The sequence below is a fragment of the Talpa occidentalis genome, unplaced genomic scaffold (assembly GCF_014898055.3).
Source record: "Talpa occidentalis isolate TD23 unplaced genomic scaffold, MPIMG_talOcc4v2.1 talOcc4.4, whole genome shotgun sequence".
Taxonomy (NCBI): Eukaryota; Metazoa; Chordata; class Mammalia; order Eulipotyphla; family Talpidae; genus Talpa; species Talpa occidentalis.
In genome coordinates this window covers 31,025,002-31,042,816 of record NW_023604295.1, presented here as the reverse complement: position 1 = coordinate 31,042,816, position 17,815 = coordinate 31,025,002, and the positions used below count along the sequence as shown (strand labels likewise).

The 17,815-nt window shown below is 53.7% G+C and overlaps 2 protein-coding genes and 1 pseudogene across 4 annotated transcripts in view; 2 read left to right on the top strand and 1 right to left on the bottom strand.

The window, feature by feature from the left end:
- Positions 1 to 17,815, bottom strand: part of ECE2 (endothelin converting enzyme 2) — a 31,936-nt gene that overhangs the window by 11,210 nt on the left and 2,911 nt on the right. The window contains exons 2-8 of one of the 3 annotated variants that reach the window (XM_037525201.2): positions 16,205 to 16,488; positions 4,508 to 4,594; positions 4,034 to 4,169; positions 3,610 to 3,825; positions 3,078 to 3,202; positions 2,803 to 2,949; positions 2,566 to 2,631 (exon numbers count right to left, since the gene is read on the bottom strand). In XM_037525201.2, coding sequence (XP_037381098.1) covers positions 2,566 to 2,631; positions 2,803 to 2,949; positions 3,078 to 3,202; positions 3,610 to 3,825; positions 4,034 to 4,169; positions 4,508 to 4,594; positions 16,205 to 16,488 — 1,061 coding nt within the window. Of the gene's footprint in view, positions 1 to 2,565; positions 2,632 to 2,802; positions 2,950 to 3,077; positions 3,203 to 3,609; positions 3,826 to 4,033; positions 4,170 to 4,369; positions 4,595 to 4,859; positions 4,899 to 15,234; positions 15,696 to 16,204; positions 16,489 to 17,815 lie in introns of those variants that run through there. The other 2 variants (XM_054700414.1, XM_037525200.2) reach the window with 2 other exon arrangements.
- On the top strand, positions 8,321 to 12,319 carry LOC119257034 (40S ribosomal protein S14-like; annotated as a pseudogene).
- CAMK2N2 (calcium/calmodulin dependent protein kinase II inhibitor 2) lies at positions 12,426 to 15,083 on the top strand. The gene is made up of 2 exons (XM_037525202.1): positions 12,426 to 12,844; positions 13,743 to 15,083. The coding sequence occupies exons 1-2, from the start codon at positions 12,676 to 12,678 to the stop codon at positions 13,811 to 13,813; spliced, it is 240 nt and encodes a 79-aa protein (XP_037381099.1). The 5' UTR covers positions 12,426 to 12,675; the 3' UTR covers positions 13,814 to 15,083.

Below are 17,815 nucleotides of genomic sequence, written 5' to 3'. Positions count from 1 at the left end.
ACATGTGGTTCTCTCCTGCGTTTACAAGTCTTTCATCCCTTGACTAGTGTGATTTCAAAAGCACATATCAGTTTACACTACTCCCCACACTTGAGTTTCTCTTGCTATTTCTTTGGGAATAAATGTCAAACACAAGCACAATGTAAGTCGACATACTTGTCCAGAGGATTTGGCCCACTTCCCTCCAGCTCTACTCTCTGAGCCATCAACAGGCTTCCTCCTTCCCTCCTCAGAGCTTTCTCATTGGAAGCTGCACCCTCTGCCTAGAATCCTCTCCCTTCACTGAGCCTGCCCTTGCCCTAAGACTAACTCTTACACTCACTTTCGGAATGCCATGATTCTCCTCTGAAACACTCCGAACTACTGCCAGGCCAGTGCCAACGTCTTGCTCACCACATGCCCAGAGAAGGCTCTGGTGGAGAAATGCTCAGGATGAGCGTGTGTGTGGACAGGGACGCATGCCTGTCTTGGAAGCCCTACTCCACAGCTGTCTCTTTTGCTGGCTCTTTCTTCCACTGCCCTTAACATACAGGGATCACCTTCTTTCCTTTCTCTAGTTTTCCCCTCACCTCTTCCTAAGCCTTTCTCTAGTTTCTAAGATTGAGATGCTCCCTCATGTCCTCAGGTCCCCCCCAGGCTCATCCTTTCTCCACGATTTCACCTGGCTTTCATAGCTACCTGCTGATCTCCCCATATAGATGACACACAGGCCCTTTGCATGCACATGTCTAAAATAAGCAGCATTACTCCCAAGTGTCTGCCACATGCAGGGGTTTATATTCTTCCACCCCCAAATACCTATGGGATGGATGCTGTGATCGCCATCTTACAGATAAAGATACAGTCTCAGGGAGCTTAATCAGCCTGCACCAAGCAGCATAGGTGAGATTGAAATCAAGGTCTGATTCCAAAGCCTGCCCTTCTCCTGTGTCAGAGCACTGTCTCCTCTTCCTCAATGTGTGTTAAGTTGGTTTTTCTAAAAGACACCCCTAATTCGCTAAGGACTCTTCCATTCCACCATGATTCAGGTTTTCAAACTCAAGTCTATCTCTTCCTCCTTCTGCTCCTCTCTTTTTTTTTAAGATTTATTTATTTATGCATATAAGAACTGGGATGTAGGCCAAAGGTGCAGGGGTGAGAGAGGATTCACCAGAGACAGAGTAGGGAGCAGAACAGGCAGATCTATTGAAACATACTGCAGAGAAGAGCAGTGGGTGAGACAGAAGAGGTCTGCTGCACCATGTGGGTAGCTCCCTGGCCAGGGATCAAACTCGTGCTACAGTGGCTGCAGATAGCTTCCTAGGTTGCGTCTTAACAATCCTGTGCCACCAGGGAGGCCCCGCTCCTCTCTTTTACCAGCTAGTCATCAACAGTTCATGATTCATGGTGTGTCTCTTACATCCTCCCCTTCTAAGGTTCCTTCTGCCACTTCTCCCATGTGGATCCTTACAGACCGAGAGCCTGGAATACTGCAAGAGACTAACTGATTTCCAGATTCCCTCCATGGCATCTACTTTTCACAAGCCAAACTGGCTTCCCAAAGCACTGTTCACAGAGCACCTGCTCAGCGCATGCACTGACTCCCTGAGGCCTCTACAATACTCAATGTGGCATTCCAGGCCCCCTCCATAACTAGTCCCTACCAGCCTTTCCAGCTCCTCACCTGCTTTTTTAAAAAAGATTTATTTTATTTTTTTATGCATATAAGAGCTGGGGTGTAGGCCACAGGTATATGGGGAGTGAGAGGATTCACCAGAGACAGAGTGGGGAGCAGAATGGGCAGATCGACTGAAATACACTGTTGAGGGGAGCAGTGGGTGAGACAGGAGAGGTCTATTGTGCCATGTGGGTGGCTCCCTGGCCTGGCCGGGGATCAAATTCATGCTGCAGTGGCTGCAGATAGCTTCATAGTGCTGAGGATTAACCCCTTGTGCCAGCAGGGAGGCCCCTTCTCATCTGCTTTGAACTCTACATTTTACCAAACTGGACCCCTTCTCATTTTACCAAACTGGACCCCTTCTCCCAACTTGCCTTAGCCTTTCCTTCTTCAATACTCTTGTTTAAACTGTCCTATATCCTAGATAATCTACAGGGCATGTCTCCTATGTAATCCCATTAGGAAACCTCTGGCCACCCAAGCACTAGAGATCCACTTCTGAGCTTTGTTCTCGGCTACCTATGTCCATGAACCCATCTACACTGAAAGCTTCCTGTGACAGTTGCTCTGAAATGCACGTCTCAGAACTGCTCTCCCTGCACCTTGCACATAGTAGGTACCAACAAAATGTGTTCCTGGAAGACTAGAGGAAGGAGGAGAAGCAGAGCGGGAAGAAGGGAAGGAAAGAATGGAGGGATGCAGGAAAGGAACGGAGGGAGGGAGAGGCACAGAGGGGAGGGGAAGAGGAAAAGGGACTGAGGACAAGAAAGAAGGAAGGAACAGCAGCGGCTCACTGAACAACAGGACAGGCTCACCTTCCCCACACTGACCCTGGGGAAAGGGGAAAGCGAACAGAGATCAGCCCAGCTCAACAGGAGGGTGGGGGGTGTTCTGAGGCTGTTCCTTACTTTCTCGTTGGCAGTCCTATTTAGGTAGTAATCTCGAGAGGGTAAAAAGAGCCCAGACTGGTCCACCTGCAACAGCAAGAAAAGGGAGTGGGACCTCCATCCAGACACTGTCTGACCTCCATCCAGGACTCTTGGATGGAACTGGGAGGGTACCCCAGCTTGCTAGGCAGAGGAGAGGGGAGTGTGGGTTCAGCAAAGAGTCCACAAATCTCTCTGCACCCTTCCAGAGCCCTGTACCTGGATAACATTGCTGTTGGAACTCTTAGAGTCAGCACTGATGTAGACAGTGAAGAAGGGGGTGGCCCTGTAGGTCCCTGCTACTGCCTTCAGCACCTCCATGAAGTTGTTCTGGTTCCAGGACCCCGTAACGTTCCAGCCACCAATCTGCGTAGAGACCATAAGCAGAATCTATGGCACAGGACCACCCCACCCCCACCCAATGCTTTCTTGGGCCAGAACCTCATCCAAGGCTTCTCCTGCGCAACCTGCCCACAGCCACCCGGGGGCCCTACCTTGTCGATGAGGTCTCGCAGCGGCTGGGCGCCCAGCTCTTCAATGCGTTCCACCTGCAGGCAGGATAGGTAGAAGCGCTGCGTCTTCCGCTCAGCTTCACTGCTAGAGTTGAAGGTGGCGTTTTCTGCGGGGTAAGAGACAGGGTCCATATGGCAATTATGTTAACTGCTGGGGGGCAGGCAGGCCGTCCCTTACTTGGTTCTTCTCCTTGCCTTCTCAAGCAGTTCTCCTAATAAAGACTGAAGTAGGAAAGTTTAGTTTCCTTTCCTGGTCCATGGAGACCCGCAAAGATATTTAAGCACTGCAGGTACCCTGGGTATCCACCATCCCTCAGCAATGCTCCCCACAGAGCGCAGAGGGAGCCCCTCTCTTATATTCAATAGGAGACCCTCCTTTATAACACTCCAGAATGGCTGTCATCCAGTTACTCATTCTTTCATGGACATTTACTGAGACCTGACCAAATGCCAGGCCCTGACCTGGGTGTGAGGCATGTACTTGGCACAGCCCTTCCCCGACAGGCCCACTCACCAAGCAAGTGCTTCAGTATAGCCTGGTTTTGGTCCCAGAGGCTGTTAAAGGTGTTCCATCGAGAACGCCCATCAGGCAGGGGGTTCCTCCGAATCCAGCCTCCACAAGAGAACTGGTAAAAGTCCTCACAGGGGCTCACAGCACGGTCCAGGGACTCCAGGATTTTTCCAGCAACTCGAATGCAGGCCTCTGTGAGGCAGGTGCTATGGGATGGGTCTGTGGCAGGGGACATGGCCAGGGAGTTGGGGGCTGTCAGTCAGTCTAAGAGAGACAAACACTTTGGGAGAGGGGCAACAGAAAAGCTGGGAGGAGAGAGAGAAGCTGGGGGGGAAGGCTGATCTCAACCAGAGAAAATCTTAGGGACCCTTCCTCCTCCAGAGCCCCCACAGCTCTGAGGTTTGGAGACAGGTACGGGCCCACCTACCTCTGTGGTACTGGACCCCCAGGGCCACAAAGCAGCCCAGAAGCAGTGTGGCCAGCAGTAGAGAGACACCTGCCAGGATCAGCTCCAGCTGGGTGTGCGAGCCTAAGAGCGGCCTTGTCCGCTTCTGGAATCCCACCTGGGGAACACAGGGTAGCAGAGAGCTGGCAAGCTGCAGGTGAAGAGCCCAGATCACAAAGGTGCTCCCAGAGGGTGAAGACGCAGGCAGATTCCAGACACTAAGCAGAGACGGCAATATTTTGGGCACAGGGGCGACGAGGCAGGTGAGCTGCGCCCGGACACTGTTTTGTGCAACGTCATGGCTTAGGATCGCCTCACCATGGTCCTAGCGCAGAGGCCAGAGATGGAGCGGAGGTGGGGGCAGCTGACCCTCCAGGGCAGCCCAGAGCTCCCGGGTGTGCCAGGCGTCATGCCAGGGCTGGGGCCTGGTGAGAAAGGGAGCACCCCCGTGCCCACCTCCACGCCGTCCGGGGAGGCCCCGCCCTCTACCGGGGTCTCGGGTGCGTCTTCATCCCGTAGCGTGGCCCGTTTGTACTCCACCATCTGCCAGACAGTCGGGGGCGCCAGCCGAGGTCAAGCAGACCGGACTGTTTGCCCACGGCCCTGCCCAATACCCCTCGCCCGGCGGGCCCCTCCAGCCTGCAGTGCGGCCCCTTCCCCATGGCTGGGCTCTCCGGCCGGCCCCCTCCCCCTCCCCAGTGCGCCACCCCTGCCAGGCTAGCCCCAGCCCCGAGGCTGCCCGCCCGCTCGGCCTCACCCCGCCCCTCCACCCGGTCCTCCCCCCGGGAGCTCTGGGGGCCCCACTCACGTTGCCGCCGCCGCCCAGCTCCTGCAGAGCGACGTTCATGGCAGAGTCGGGGCAGGCGACACCTTAGGGCGCCTGGCAGCCGGCGCTCTCCCAGGCCGCGGCCTCAGCCCCCGGCCCGGCCCCGCCGCCGTGCGCCATCCCAGCCGCCGCCGCCCCTAGCTCCGCCACGGCCGCCCCCGCCTGCCCCGGCCCTCCTCCTCCCCGCCCCCCGCGGCGCCGCGCCTGGGGGTGGGGAGGGGCAGGAGGAGGGGCAGGAGGCGCCCGCCGCTCACCGCTCCCGGCTTCGCGCCGAGCCCCCGCTCCGGGAGCCGGTGGCCGATCCTCCGAGCTGCGCCAAACTTGCCGTCCCAGCCGGAGCAAGCCGGCCCCCAGAAACGCCACAGACCCAGTCTCCTCCACAGAGTTAGCCCCCCCCATCCTCAGCAGCACCCTTTTGCACCCATCATTTGCATTCCCTTGACCCAGGCCCAACCAAACCTTGCTATTTTATTTCTCGACCCTATTCCCCAAACTGCAAGACCTCCGATCACCTGTGGACACTTTTGAAAAATGATGCGCTCAGAAGGGGCATCTTCCTCCAGCAGGTGCACAGCATGCACAGAGCACACAGAGACACTGACACACGTGCAGGTTGTCCACACATGTCTACACAGAGAGCGCATCCCAGTGCACACAGGCAGGCACCCAGCCCAAGGTACAGTCCACATGCACACTCACACAATGTAGACACCCCCAAGGCACCCAGAGCCAGCACACAAAGGACACTGTCGTTCTGTACACACACACCTCACCCATACACAACACACAAAGTGCATGGGCAGCACACACACAGCTCACGCTACGCTTGTTGCTTCAAGACTGCACTTTTACTCTCCAAGATAATTGTTGTCATCAGATCATCTCACAAAGGGAGGGTTACAGATGGTGATAAATTGGCAGGGAAAAAAACAGCCATGCACAGATATTTAAAGAAAAGATGTGCTAACACTTCTAACTTGAGGAAAGCAAACCATTTTATTTGGGAGGTTTACAAGAAACACACACACGCACAAGCAGTATTTAACTGAAAGGCAATAGTGTAGCATCTATGCATCTGCCATCTGCCTTCCATATTGTCATTCCTTAATCAGGCCTGGTGGTGTTGCAGTCTGCTGCGCTGAGGAGAGCCTAGTGAGAATTTTTTTTTTTTTTTTTTTTTACAATTTTTTTTAAAGTGTTTCATCCTCGCTTCCTTCCCCTCCCCAACAGAGTACAAGAATTTGACCTGAGAAGGCTTGGAAGGGTGGTAAATCTACAATCCATTTCTTGGCTCTCACCTCACTTCTCAGACATCTTGCTGCAAGTGGTTCTAACATGGAATGCTCTTGTGGCTGAGAAAAGGTGGATGATGAGAGGATCCGGCTGAGAAATGCTGGATTGCTTTCTTTGGCATTTTCCATCCCAAGATTGCATGTTCTCAAACGGGAGCGAGTACAGTGACATATTTAGGATGACAAATTCTGGATTCACTTTCTTTACTTATAGAAATGAGAATAGCACCTATTTCAAAGGATGGTTTTAAGGATTAAATGAAACAATACTTGTGAAGTGTTTAGGGCTGTGTGTGGCACATAATGGGCACTAGATGTGTGTTAACTTTTGTAGTTGTTGCTGCTGTTATTCAAAGCCCACAGGTAGAAATGAAAATGATACTACTGGAGGAAGCCTGTTCTGTTTCCTGGATGGAAGAGTAGGCAGATGGGTTCTAAGTTAGTCAGGGGTTCCCTGAGCAAGGAGCTTTCATATCTAGCCACACTGGGGTCTGCAGCAGCAAGTCCTTGAGAACTCCACCGGGGACAAGACTGCTGTTCATTTCTACTCTAATGACAATGTAACATGCACTCAACTCTTCTCCAAACCTGAATGAAGTGAAATATGTTAGTATTGCTCCATGGTAAATTCCACCAGGACATGGTCATGTGAGTGTAACCAAAACTACTGCATAAGGACCTTTTGTCTTATTAAAGTTTTTTTTAAAGATTTATTTATTTATGCATACAAGAGCTGGGGTATAAGCCAGAGATGCAGGGGTGAGAGGATTCACCAGAGACAGAGTGGGGAACAGAACAGACAGACTGACTGAAATACACTGCTGAGGGGAGCAGCGGGCGGCAGGAGAGGTCTGCCTCGCCATGTGGGTTGCTCCCTGGCCAGCTGGGGATCGAACTCGTGCTGCAGAGGCTGTAGATTGCTTCATAGTGTGGTGCTTAACCCCTCGTGCCACCAGGGAGGCCCTGCATAAGGACCTTTTGGCAGCAGGCTTATTAGAAATATCCTGATAGCTGCTGCAATGCCATACTGGAAATAGCAAGGGTATACAGCACTTTACTACGTAAAATGTGCTTAGGTAAGTACTGGACCACAGAGTTGTGGCTGTATTAATTCTCACAGCAACTGTAAGGATGATTATTTCCATTTCACAGATGAAGAAAATCAAGGGTCAGAACTTTCAAGTATCTCCATAAATATCATACAACTCACAAATAATTGAGTCCAAATTTGAGTCCAGGTATGTCTGACTTGAAAAATTGCTATCTCCCCTTACTCTTCTAGAGAGGATATGGCAGATGGGTTCTCATTGTTATTGGGAGGAAATATATATTTCTTTCAACTCATGATGCAAAATAGTTTTCTAGGAAAGAGGCAGATTGCCTGGCTTTGAATCCCAGTTCTGCTACTTACTAGTTGTGTGTGATTCTTAACATCTGTATACCTCAATTTCCTCATCTGAAAAATGGCTTCATAAATGCCATGAGGGTAGATGGGTAACACAGCTATTAATATAAAACAGCTAGAAGAGTGGTTGGCACAGTCCTATGGTCAAGAATTTATCTAAGCACTTTACATCTGTTAATTTATTTAATACTCACAATGACTCAGTAAGACAGATTCTGCCAATAATATTGTCCCTATTTTACAGGTGAGGAACCTAAAGGACAGGAAAGCTTAATAGTATATTCAAAGTCACACAAAAGGTAGAAAGCAGATCCTTGATTTGAATCTAAACTCTATGCTCTTAAATAATGTTCTCTTGTCCAAGTCAAGTAATAGGATCAGGACATGATGTTTAGTAAAGAGTCTATATCATTGTTTTTAAAGCTTTTTTAAAAATCGTGAAAGCCAGCCTCCCTGCGCTATCAAGCTGTGGCCAGCCACTGCAGCACAAGTTCTGATCCCCAGCCAGCTAGGAAGCAACCCACATCAGACCTCTCCTGCCTCACCTGCTGCTGCACTCAGCAGTGTACTTCAGTAGATCTGTCTGTTCTGCTCCCTACTCTCTCTGGTGAATTCTCTCACCCCCCAGCACCTAATGGCTTATACTCCAGTTCTTGTATGCATAAATAAATAAATCTTGAAAAAAATTATTAAAGCCTTATTGCAGATGTAATATATTACAAAAGCACATTGAATAGCTCTTTCTGATGGTAGAGTCTGGAGAAGATTTGATTCACAAGGGGAAGGAGAAGAAGAAAGAACAAGTCATCAGCCTTGGGCCTTAGGTGGCTGAAGGGGACAATGTATTTTGTGTCTGCCACATCTTTGCATACTTCAGTGACACTTTTGTCTATGTCACAGATCTTTCTGGCAAGGAAATTATCTCTTGTGTAACTAGTGGGCTGAAGTTGAAGGCTGACTGAGATGAATCCTCTCAATATGCTGCCCTTCTGGCCACCCAGAGGTATAAGGAACTGTGCATCACTGCCCTCCACATCAGACTCTGGGCCACAGGAGGAAATCTGACCCAGACTCCTGAACCTGGGGCACAGTGACACCTCAGGAATGAAATTAGGGTGGATTGAGGATGTCACTCCCATCCCATCTGAAAGCACCCACAGGAAGGGAGGTCACTATGGTTGCTGTCTCCTCAAATTATTTTCTGTTAAAATAAATTGTCTTTATGTAAAAAAAAATACATAGAATAAAAGATGAAGTTCATTCTGCCAGGATCTCAGTATCATCCTTAGAGAACCATTATTAATGACTTGGTGTGTTATCTTCCAAAAAATTTTATATGTATTTACATACCTAAGCATAGACAATGTGCATGCATGTCTGTGTGTCGCCTCTGCACACGTATATACTATTTCCACATACATGAAGTCATACTGTACATTGGTTATTTGGTGACATTCTTGGCCTTGGAAGCCATGTCAGCCCACACAGATCTGCCTCATTCCTTTTTGTAATTAATCAATCTCTGCTAAATAGAAGGAAATAGTCTCATGGCATGGGCTTCCTTCTAGTGGGCAGGGTGGGAGGAAAGGGCCCCCCAAAATAGTTTAAGGAAAGTGAACATGATCATGAGAGATATAGCAAGATAGCCCCAAATAATCTTGATTTACCCTCTAGGACTGCTGTAACAAAGTACCACAAACTGGGTGGCTTAAAGTAATAGAAACTTATTCTCTCACAATTCTAGAGTCTATTTTTTATTTATTTATTTTTAAAAATTTATTTATTTATACAAGCACTGGGTACAGTCAGAAGCGTGGGAGGGTAAGAGAATTCACCAGAGTCAGAGCGGGGAGCAGAACAGGTAGACTGACGAAGTACACTGCTGACCAGAGCAGCGGGTGGCAGGAGAGGTCTGCGTGCCATGTGGGACCCTTGCCGGTGGCCAGGGATCGAACCGGCACTGCAGAGGCTGTGGGCAGCTTCTCAGCCCAGCGCTCAACCGCTGTGCCACCAGGGAGGCCCCAATTCTAGAGTCTAGAACTAAAAAATAAAGTTATGAGCAGGACCATGCTTCCTCAGAAGGCTCTGGGAAGAATCCATCCTTGCCTCTTCCAGTTTCTTGTGGTTCTCGGCAATCCTTGGTGTTCCTTGGCTTGTAGATGCGTCACTTTTGTCTCTGCTCTTTTATATTCCTTTCTTCCCAGTGTGTATATCTTTGTGAATCTGTCCCATTCTTTTTTTTTTTTTTAAAGATTTATTTATTTATGCATATAAGAACTGGGGTACAGGCCAGAGGAGTGAGAGGACTCACCAGAGACTCACTCTGGACTCACCAGAGTGAGGAACAGAATAGAGAGATTTACTGAAAATACAATGTTGAGGGGAGCAGCGGGAAAGACAGGAGAGGTCTGCTGTGCCATGTGGGTAGCTCTCTGGCCGGGCATTGAACTCGTGCTGCCGTGGCTGCAGACAGCTCCATAGGTTGGTCTTAACCTCTTGTGACACCAGGGAGGCCCCAAGCCTTATTTCTAAATAAGGCCACATTCTGAGGTTCCAGGGGGATATGAATTTTAGGGGAGATCCTCTTCAACCTACTCCACAATCTCCACTTGATAAATGTGCCACCAATACTCAGTTGTAAAAAGGTATATTGTTCTGTTTAGAACATATAGATGGAATCCACATGGTTATGATTTCTAATTAAGAAATTCAACACAAACAAACATTATTTCATTTTACTGTGAAAATGAATTTTGTCTCATAGGAAGGGATGTGGAACTTTCAACATAACTGAAGTTTGTATATTGCTTTGTCTTTATAATTTTCACTTAGGTCTTTTGCTTTAGTCATGATCCAGCATGGAGAGCAGGAACAGTAAGAAGATTATTTAAGAAGGTGCTAATTAAAGGAATTCCAAGTTAAATTGTGATTCCTCCAGTCTTCTTGAGGAGGGGGTATGGTAGAAAAGAATTGTTGCAATTCCTCACCAGTGCTGTCATCTAGTCCTTGGCAAGAACTGTCATGGCCCCTCTGGCATTTTGGGTGCGAGGTAGCTCATTATTTCCTGAGACAAATCACTTCAGGGCAAAAATTTCATTTACCAAACAGTCTTTAATGTAGTTTCTATCATCTCTATGCTTCACACTAGAACACGGAGGCTCCAAGAGGCATGCATATTGTGTAAATGCTTGAGGAAAAGACTGCTTTTCTGTATATTTCTAAAGCATTACAAGTACAAATGAATTAATTTTTACAAACTGTAATTATGGGCCTGTAGTGCAAAGGCATACACAAAGTGGTAGAGCCAGAATTGTAAGCCATTGTTGGGCAATCCCAGCAGGGGTGGAAACTTTCTGGACTCTCTACGAGTGACTCTGGACTCTTTGTCTTTCCAGGTCTAGGGGCTTCTCCCACTCCAGCTGGGCCTCCAATTCCAGCTTCAGTCCTCATTCTAGGCTAGAGGGCTTGATATGGCACTCTCCGCTCCTCCCCACCAAATTCTGGTATTGAGGGCCAGCCACTATTTCACCTGCCTCTGCATCCCCAGGATTATCACTAGGTTAAGTTGTTGGAGGAAGGAGACTCAGCACCAGGGCATCATTAGCATCGCGATTTGGAGGGAAGAAGGTTAAAAAGCATTTCAGAGACAGTGGAAACGCTCAGTCAGGTCCAAGGACTGAACATATCAGATGATTATTACTCTTATCAGTGCTGTCGTCATTGTCGCCAACAGTGAGACCCACAGCCCCAGGCCATTGATTGCGCCAGAACCCCACTGCGCTAGCGAGCTGCTGACGCGCGGCGGAATGCCGCTCGTGAAGAGGTGGGAGGTGAAGAGGGCGTGTTCCAAAGGATGCAGGCAAGAACTGTCACGTGAGCTCCGAAATGCGGGCTGGGGGCGCCCTCCGTCCTTCCCCCTTTCCCTGCAATCGCAAATAGGCGCGCGTCGCGTCCTCAGGTGCTCCGGGTTTCCCCACGTCACCTGCAGTCAGGCGCCCCACCCCCATCCCCGCTACGCCGCCATTCATTCCTCCTACACCGCGCGCACTCGGCGGGCAGAGCCGGCCCGGAGAGCCCTCCTGCGCCGCGGGCGCTTCAAGCTGGAGTTTGGGTGCCAGCAACCCGGCTGGTGGTGGAGGGCTAGCCTGGGGCGCGCGCGTTGGCCCGGTTACCGAGACCCCCTCCTAGGAGAGCCCGAGATGCCCGGAGACTCAGGGGCACCCAGATACAGAGGCCGAGCATGGGCGCAGATTCCGGGGGGCAGAGACGCGCAAGTGACAGACGCAGCTGGAGGCCGTGGCACAGAGACAGGGGCGCAGAAACAGACACGAGCAGACAAAAGGGACCGACATCTAGATAGCCAGTGACTGACTGAGGCGCAGAAGGGCTTTCGAGACACAGACTCCAGAGCAGCAGTTCAAGCCCAGAAGAGCGCGCCAGCCCCGGGGAAACCTGCTGGTCCAAGGGTTTGGCCGGGAGGGTTCGCGCCGTCGCGCACTCTTCACCCCGCACTGGACCCTCCCTGCCCCCACCCCCGCCGCGGTTCTGCGACCTCTCCCCAACCCCTCCAAGGCCCCCAGCTTTCTGGCTTTCCCCCCGGCCCCGCCCCCTAATCCCGGGCCCCCCCAGCGCGCCGCTCGGAGCCCGAGCGCCAGGTCCTCCTCCACGGGCGGACGCCGGCGGCTCAGCCGACGCTCCCGCCGTCTGTGCAGGACCCTTCCACCGCGGTTCCCTCGCACCCCTGAGAGTTGGGCGCGCGCCGGTCCCGCGCCCCGCCCCCTCCGGGCCGGCGCGCGCCCCGCCCCCCGCGCCCCGCCCGCCGCGCGCTGCGGCAGTGGGGCGCTCATCGTCATTCCGCTCTCGCGGCCGCCGCCCCCGCCCCCCGCGCCCGCCCCCGCCCGGTCCCCGCCACCGCCGGCGCCGCCGCCTGCCCAGCGGCCCGGGAGGCGGAGGCGCGGGGGAGGAGGCCCCGCTCGGCTCCGCAGCCCCGGATGCTGCATGACTTCATCCTTCCGCCGGCTCCCCTGCTGAGCTAGGGCCGGTCCGGCAGCCCGCCCGCCTCTCGCGCCCGCCGCAGTCTCGCGCCCACCCCGCGCCCGCCATGTCCGAGATCCTGCCCTATGGGGAGGACAAGATGGGCCGCTTCGGCGCCGACCCCGAGGGCTCCGATCTCTCCTTCAGCTGCCGCCTGCAGGACACCAACTCCTTCTTCACGGGTAACCAGGCCAAGCGACCCCCCAAGCTGGGCCAGATCGGCCGAGCCAAGAGAGGTACGCGGCCGGGGCCCGGAGTCGTCGCCTGACCCAGAAACCCTCCGCCGGGCGCCCCCCCGGCTGCAGCGCCCCGCCGAGCGCCCGCAGCTCTTGCCGCAGACCGACGCAGCCGGCCGGTGGCCGCCGGGGCTGGAGGGAGGGGAGGGGGTCCCTGCGGCGGCGTGGCGTCCTCCTCGCCCCCTCTCCCGGGGGCGCGGTGCCCCGGATTCGCGCGCGCCGCCTCTGGAAGCGGAGCCCCGGCCCCGGGCGAGGGGGAGGGGCCGGCGGGGCATTTGGGGCAGCCTGGAAGTAGGATCGCGGGGCGGTGCGCCGCTTCCTCAGGAGCAGCCCGGGAGCCGGTGGATGCTACGGAAGGACCTGCGGGCGGGGAAGGGCGTCCGATTAAAAAGAGGGCAGGGGGCCCGAGGGTTCGGCTGTCCTGGTTGTGTGCATGGGGGGGGGCTCTGCTGGTGCTAGAGTCAAGCGGGTGTGAGTGGCAGGAGGGTGAAGTTGGGGAGAGGGTTGGACTCCACGGAGATTCCGCTTGAGGAGGGGGCTCTGTGGAAATGGGGGTTGAAGAAGAGCCCGTGAGCACAGGATTCCCCGGCCGCGCGGGCGGAGAGGCGCTCGGGTGGCCGGCGGGCCGGGACGCGGGAGGCTGCGCGGCTCGGAGCCCTGGGGAGAGGGGGCGTTCCTCCCGGGCGGGGAGGGGGCCCTGCGGGCGCGGGGCTGCGGGGCTGCATGGGCACCGGGAGTTCGGGCGGGAAGGGCACGGCGGCTCCGGAGGGGAGCCCTCGGGCGGGGGCAGGGGCGTCGCTGGGTCGCGAGCAGGAACCGAGCGGGCTCGAGGACGCGGGGCCCATTTTCGCCGCCGCCCCCTGAGGCCGCGCGGCTGACGCGCTTTCTCCCTGCGCAGTGGTGATCGAGGATGACCGGATAGACGACGTGCTGAAGGGGATGGGGGAGAAGCCGCCGTCCGGAGTGTAGACGCGCCGGCTCGGGCGGCGGGCTCCGCGCCCAGCCCCGCAGCGGCCAGGAGCGCGGGCCGGCGATGCGGCTGCCGGCGCCCCCGACCCCGGCCCCGGCGCCCGCAGGCGGGGGCTGCCGGGCTGCGCCTCCTCGGGGTCAGAGTCGCTGCCGCCGCCGCCAGACGCTCCGGAGCTGTCCGCTTCAGCACCACGGCGGCGGCGGGAGCGGCGGCGCAGACCAGCCCGGAGCCCGCCGCCGAGCTCATGCACTTTAGAACCTCGGGCCGCAGCCCCACCCCGCGCACCGGAACGGACACAGAGACCCGCGGCTCTCAGCCCCCGGCCCGGCCCGGCCCGCCCCCTCCCGCACGGCTCCCCTGCCCCGCCCCTCTCCGGCCAGTCTCGTCTGCAGACTCCGCCGGCGTCGGACCGCGCGGCCAGGGATGTGAGGCTGCGTATTTGCATGAGCTTCCCACCCACCTGAGCCCAGCCCTCCAGGCCGCTCCTCGCCCCCATCCCTGTCTGATGTGACCCCAGCCTCAGCCTCTTTCTAAGGGACTTCCTCAGCACATTTGTATTTTTATATCCGACTCTTTGTTTACTGGCTCCCCTCATGGTTCCGCCCCCCCACCCCCAACCCCACGGTCTCGACCACGCTCTTCTGCGCCTGGCAGATAGGACTGTGTTGAGTCTGGGATGGGACAAGCCCCACATGGTAACCAACCACACGATCAGTCTGCCCAGGCCTGACCCCAGGTAGCTCTCCGGCAGACCCCGCCCCTCCTCGCCCCCCACCCCACAACAAAGTATCACCTTCCCAGGGCCCAAGTCTGATTTTACCTTGGACGCCTGGGTCCCCGAATGGGGGCTGCTCTGAACCTTTGGACAACACCTGTGGCCCCAGAGATGTTCTCAGCCCAGGAGTGTCCTTTGTAAATGTTCCTTCATCTTCACTGTACCAGGAGTGTGTGAATAAACACAGACCTCCCTGTGTGTGTGTGGCCACTGCTTTAGTCTGCTCAGGGTCAGACCAAACTGCCTCCAGTTCCTTTTGGGGAGGAAGGGGGCAGGTGCTTGGGAATCTCAGGTGCATGTTACCGGCAGGGAAGGGTTGCCAAGTAAACACAGGCTAGCCAGCCTGGCCTGAGAACAGCATCACAATGTGGCCTCCTTGGGTAAATATACAACCTAAGCAGAACAGATTGCTGGGGCTAGAGTTAGGGTCAGAAGCATCAATCAGTCTAAAAACAGCCACCTGTGGCTAAATGCAGGTTGGATGGTGGTCAGTAACAGGCTCCAAGGGTGCAGATTTCCAGTCTGACTGGCATGCAGAGGGCTTCTGCTGAGCTTTGCACCAGAGGATGAAACAGTGCAGTGGGAGAGGAAGTTGGGGAGACCCCAGGGAGATCTGAGAACCCAAAACCCTGGGATATGGACTCGAGTTTGACCTGGGCTGTATTGTTTGATGTGGGATTGCTCTCACTTGCTCCATCTAAGGCATGATCCCCTGGGATGTAAGCACCTTGGGCCTAAACCCTAAGCAGTGAGTCAGGAATTCCAACTACTTGAGGAGTCCAGAGCAGAAGGGCAGGGAGGACTCCATGCTTCTGGTTTCACAGCTGAATGGCACTGAGGAAGTCCTCATGATCTGAGTCCTGGAGGAAGTGAGGTGAGGTGGGAGATCTAGAGGGTGAGAGGAGCTGGGCCCCAAGAGCAAGCTGGGCCCCAGTGAGTTCTTTGCCCTTGTGCATGAGGTAGAGATGGAAGTGGAAACCGCTGCCATATGTTGCATGCTTCAGGGACCAGCCATAACAGGCTTGGGCATAGTGTCGGGTCCGAAAGTGGGGGGCAGCAGAAGTCAGTGAGATGAAACGGCCCCCAGGGACCAGCACCCGGCTCACCTGCAAGGCAGATAGAGAAGCCATTGGTGAAGTGTCCAACTTTAGCTTCTCAAAGGTCAGTATTGCCCCCAGATGCTCTCACAGTGAGCCTCAGCTCACTGTGCACTCAGGTACTACCCTACATCTAGTAGCTCAGGGCTTTTCATGGCAGAAGAGTGAATCTACTCTACCCATGGCTATTCTGTGGGACTAGGGCTATATTCTAAACAGGTAGGAGCGTGGGAGTGATGGCAGGTACAGGGGGCACTGCTTTCCATCAGCTGCTCACCTTTCCACTCTGTGTTCTCTGGAACAGGGCTACTACCGCACCCTTATGGCACTCCAGCCCCTTCTGTTATGTATGACCTACTCTAATCGCCTCTTCTTTGAGGGAACCAGTCCTGAGGGTGACCCACTCATGCTCCAAACCATGCTTCCTTTTGGTTTCTGGGTTCTTCCAATCTTCTCTGAAATTTCAACCCTTCAATTCCTACCTCTTGGTCTTCCTGCCTTTATTGTTGCTCCCTCACCTCACTTAGCACCTGGTCCACAGTGTGGACACCTTCAGCAGACACAGTCCAGGGATCCTGTTCTCCAGCCAACAGGGCATCCAGTGTACCCTTCTCGAGCACCACGTCGAAGGAGCCACTGGGAAAGCCCAGGGCCCGCACATCCATGGTCTCCCAGCGCAGCTTGGGCACGTGGGCATACCGAGCCCGCATGGCGGCCACCACTACTGATGAGTAGTCCACACTGGTCACGTCAGGGAAGCCCCCAAGGAACAGCTCATAGCTCAGGGCGCTATTCCCGCAGCCTAGGGTGGGAAGGGGTGGGTGGCAAAAGGGCTAGGTTAGCTTTGGGTTTTCACCTCCCTGATTACACATCCACCCTTGGACCATTTTCTCTCAGCCCGATCCTTCTGGTACTAAGAAGCAGCATGGTACAGAAAAGAGCATGTGCCTACAGACCTGGGCAAATATCCGGGCTTTATCATTCCTAGTTGTGTGAACTAGGTCAGGCTGTTTTCATACTAGGAATGTGGATTTCTGATTCATAAGAATGAAGATAAAATACCTAGCCTATATGCAGGATGTGATGTGCTAAATTTGAAAACTAAAACACCTGGAGGATAGCTGCAGAAACTCTAAATCCAGGAGTTCAAAGATGTGGGTTCTGATTACCCTAGTCACAAAAGGTAAATCATTCCAATCCGAGTCACAGTTTTCTCAAACTCAGAAAGGGGATAATATCGACATCATTAGGTCCATAATGCTATTACTAGGATAATACAGTATTATACCTAATCCCTAACCTCTCAGAGAACCTCTGATAATAGCAGCCCTGGGAAGACCGTGTTAAGGGTTATTAGCCTACTCTGGTTTCCAAGGCAGAGTTAACAAGTTAAGGGGAAACTAGGTGGGAAAACATAGTGGGGCAGATCCCTTGAAATTCCTTAATGTATGTATTGGGCACCTCATATTAGGTTCTGCTGGTGAATAAGAGTCCCTCCACCCTCAAAGAGTTCATGCTTCCATGGGAAAACAGATGTGTAATTAGGCAATTGACATATAATGTGGTGAGTGTTTTGATAGGGAAAGACTGCAGGAGCACACAGGATGGGTGGGTCAATCAAGGGTTTCAGGAAAGCTGATAACAACCGGAGTGTTGAAACATCATAACACTCTGGTGGGAAGTGCCTGGAAAGCAGTTCCAAAGAGAGCAGGGTCACCAGGGGTAGAACTTAGAGGAACAGATGTGGATCCACAGCCCAGTGGAAATGACTTCCTCTGAAGATCTATTAGCCTCTTTCAGGCCCTCTTGTGGTCAGTTTCAGCCTGAGAATGGGGCCAAATGACAGCACATGGGGGATCTCTGGTTCTTGGTATTTGATCGCCTTTAATCCCCATTTGTCTAAGAGGATCACCGGGTCAGCTCTGGGGATATCCCTAATCTAGTAGGGTTTGGCACCTGAGCAAGGTGGTTAAAGACTGTTAGCTGGTCCTCTGTTACCCCTTCCTGAGTTTCTCCGTAGACCCTGGGGGCTCAGGAAGCTATCTCACCTGGAAAACCCAATGCATGCTTCCCTACACTGGAGTCACAACAAGCTCTGGTAGATACATTATGTGGGATAGAGGGTGAGG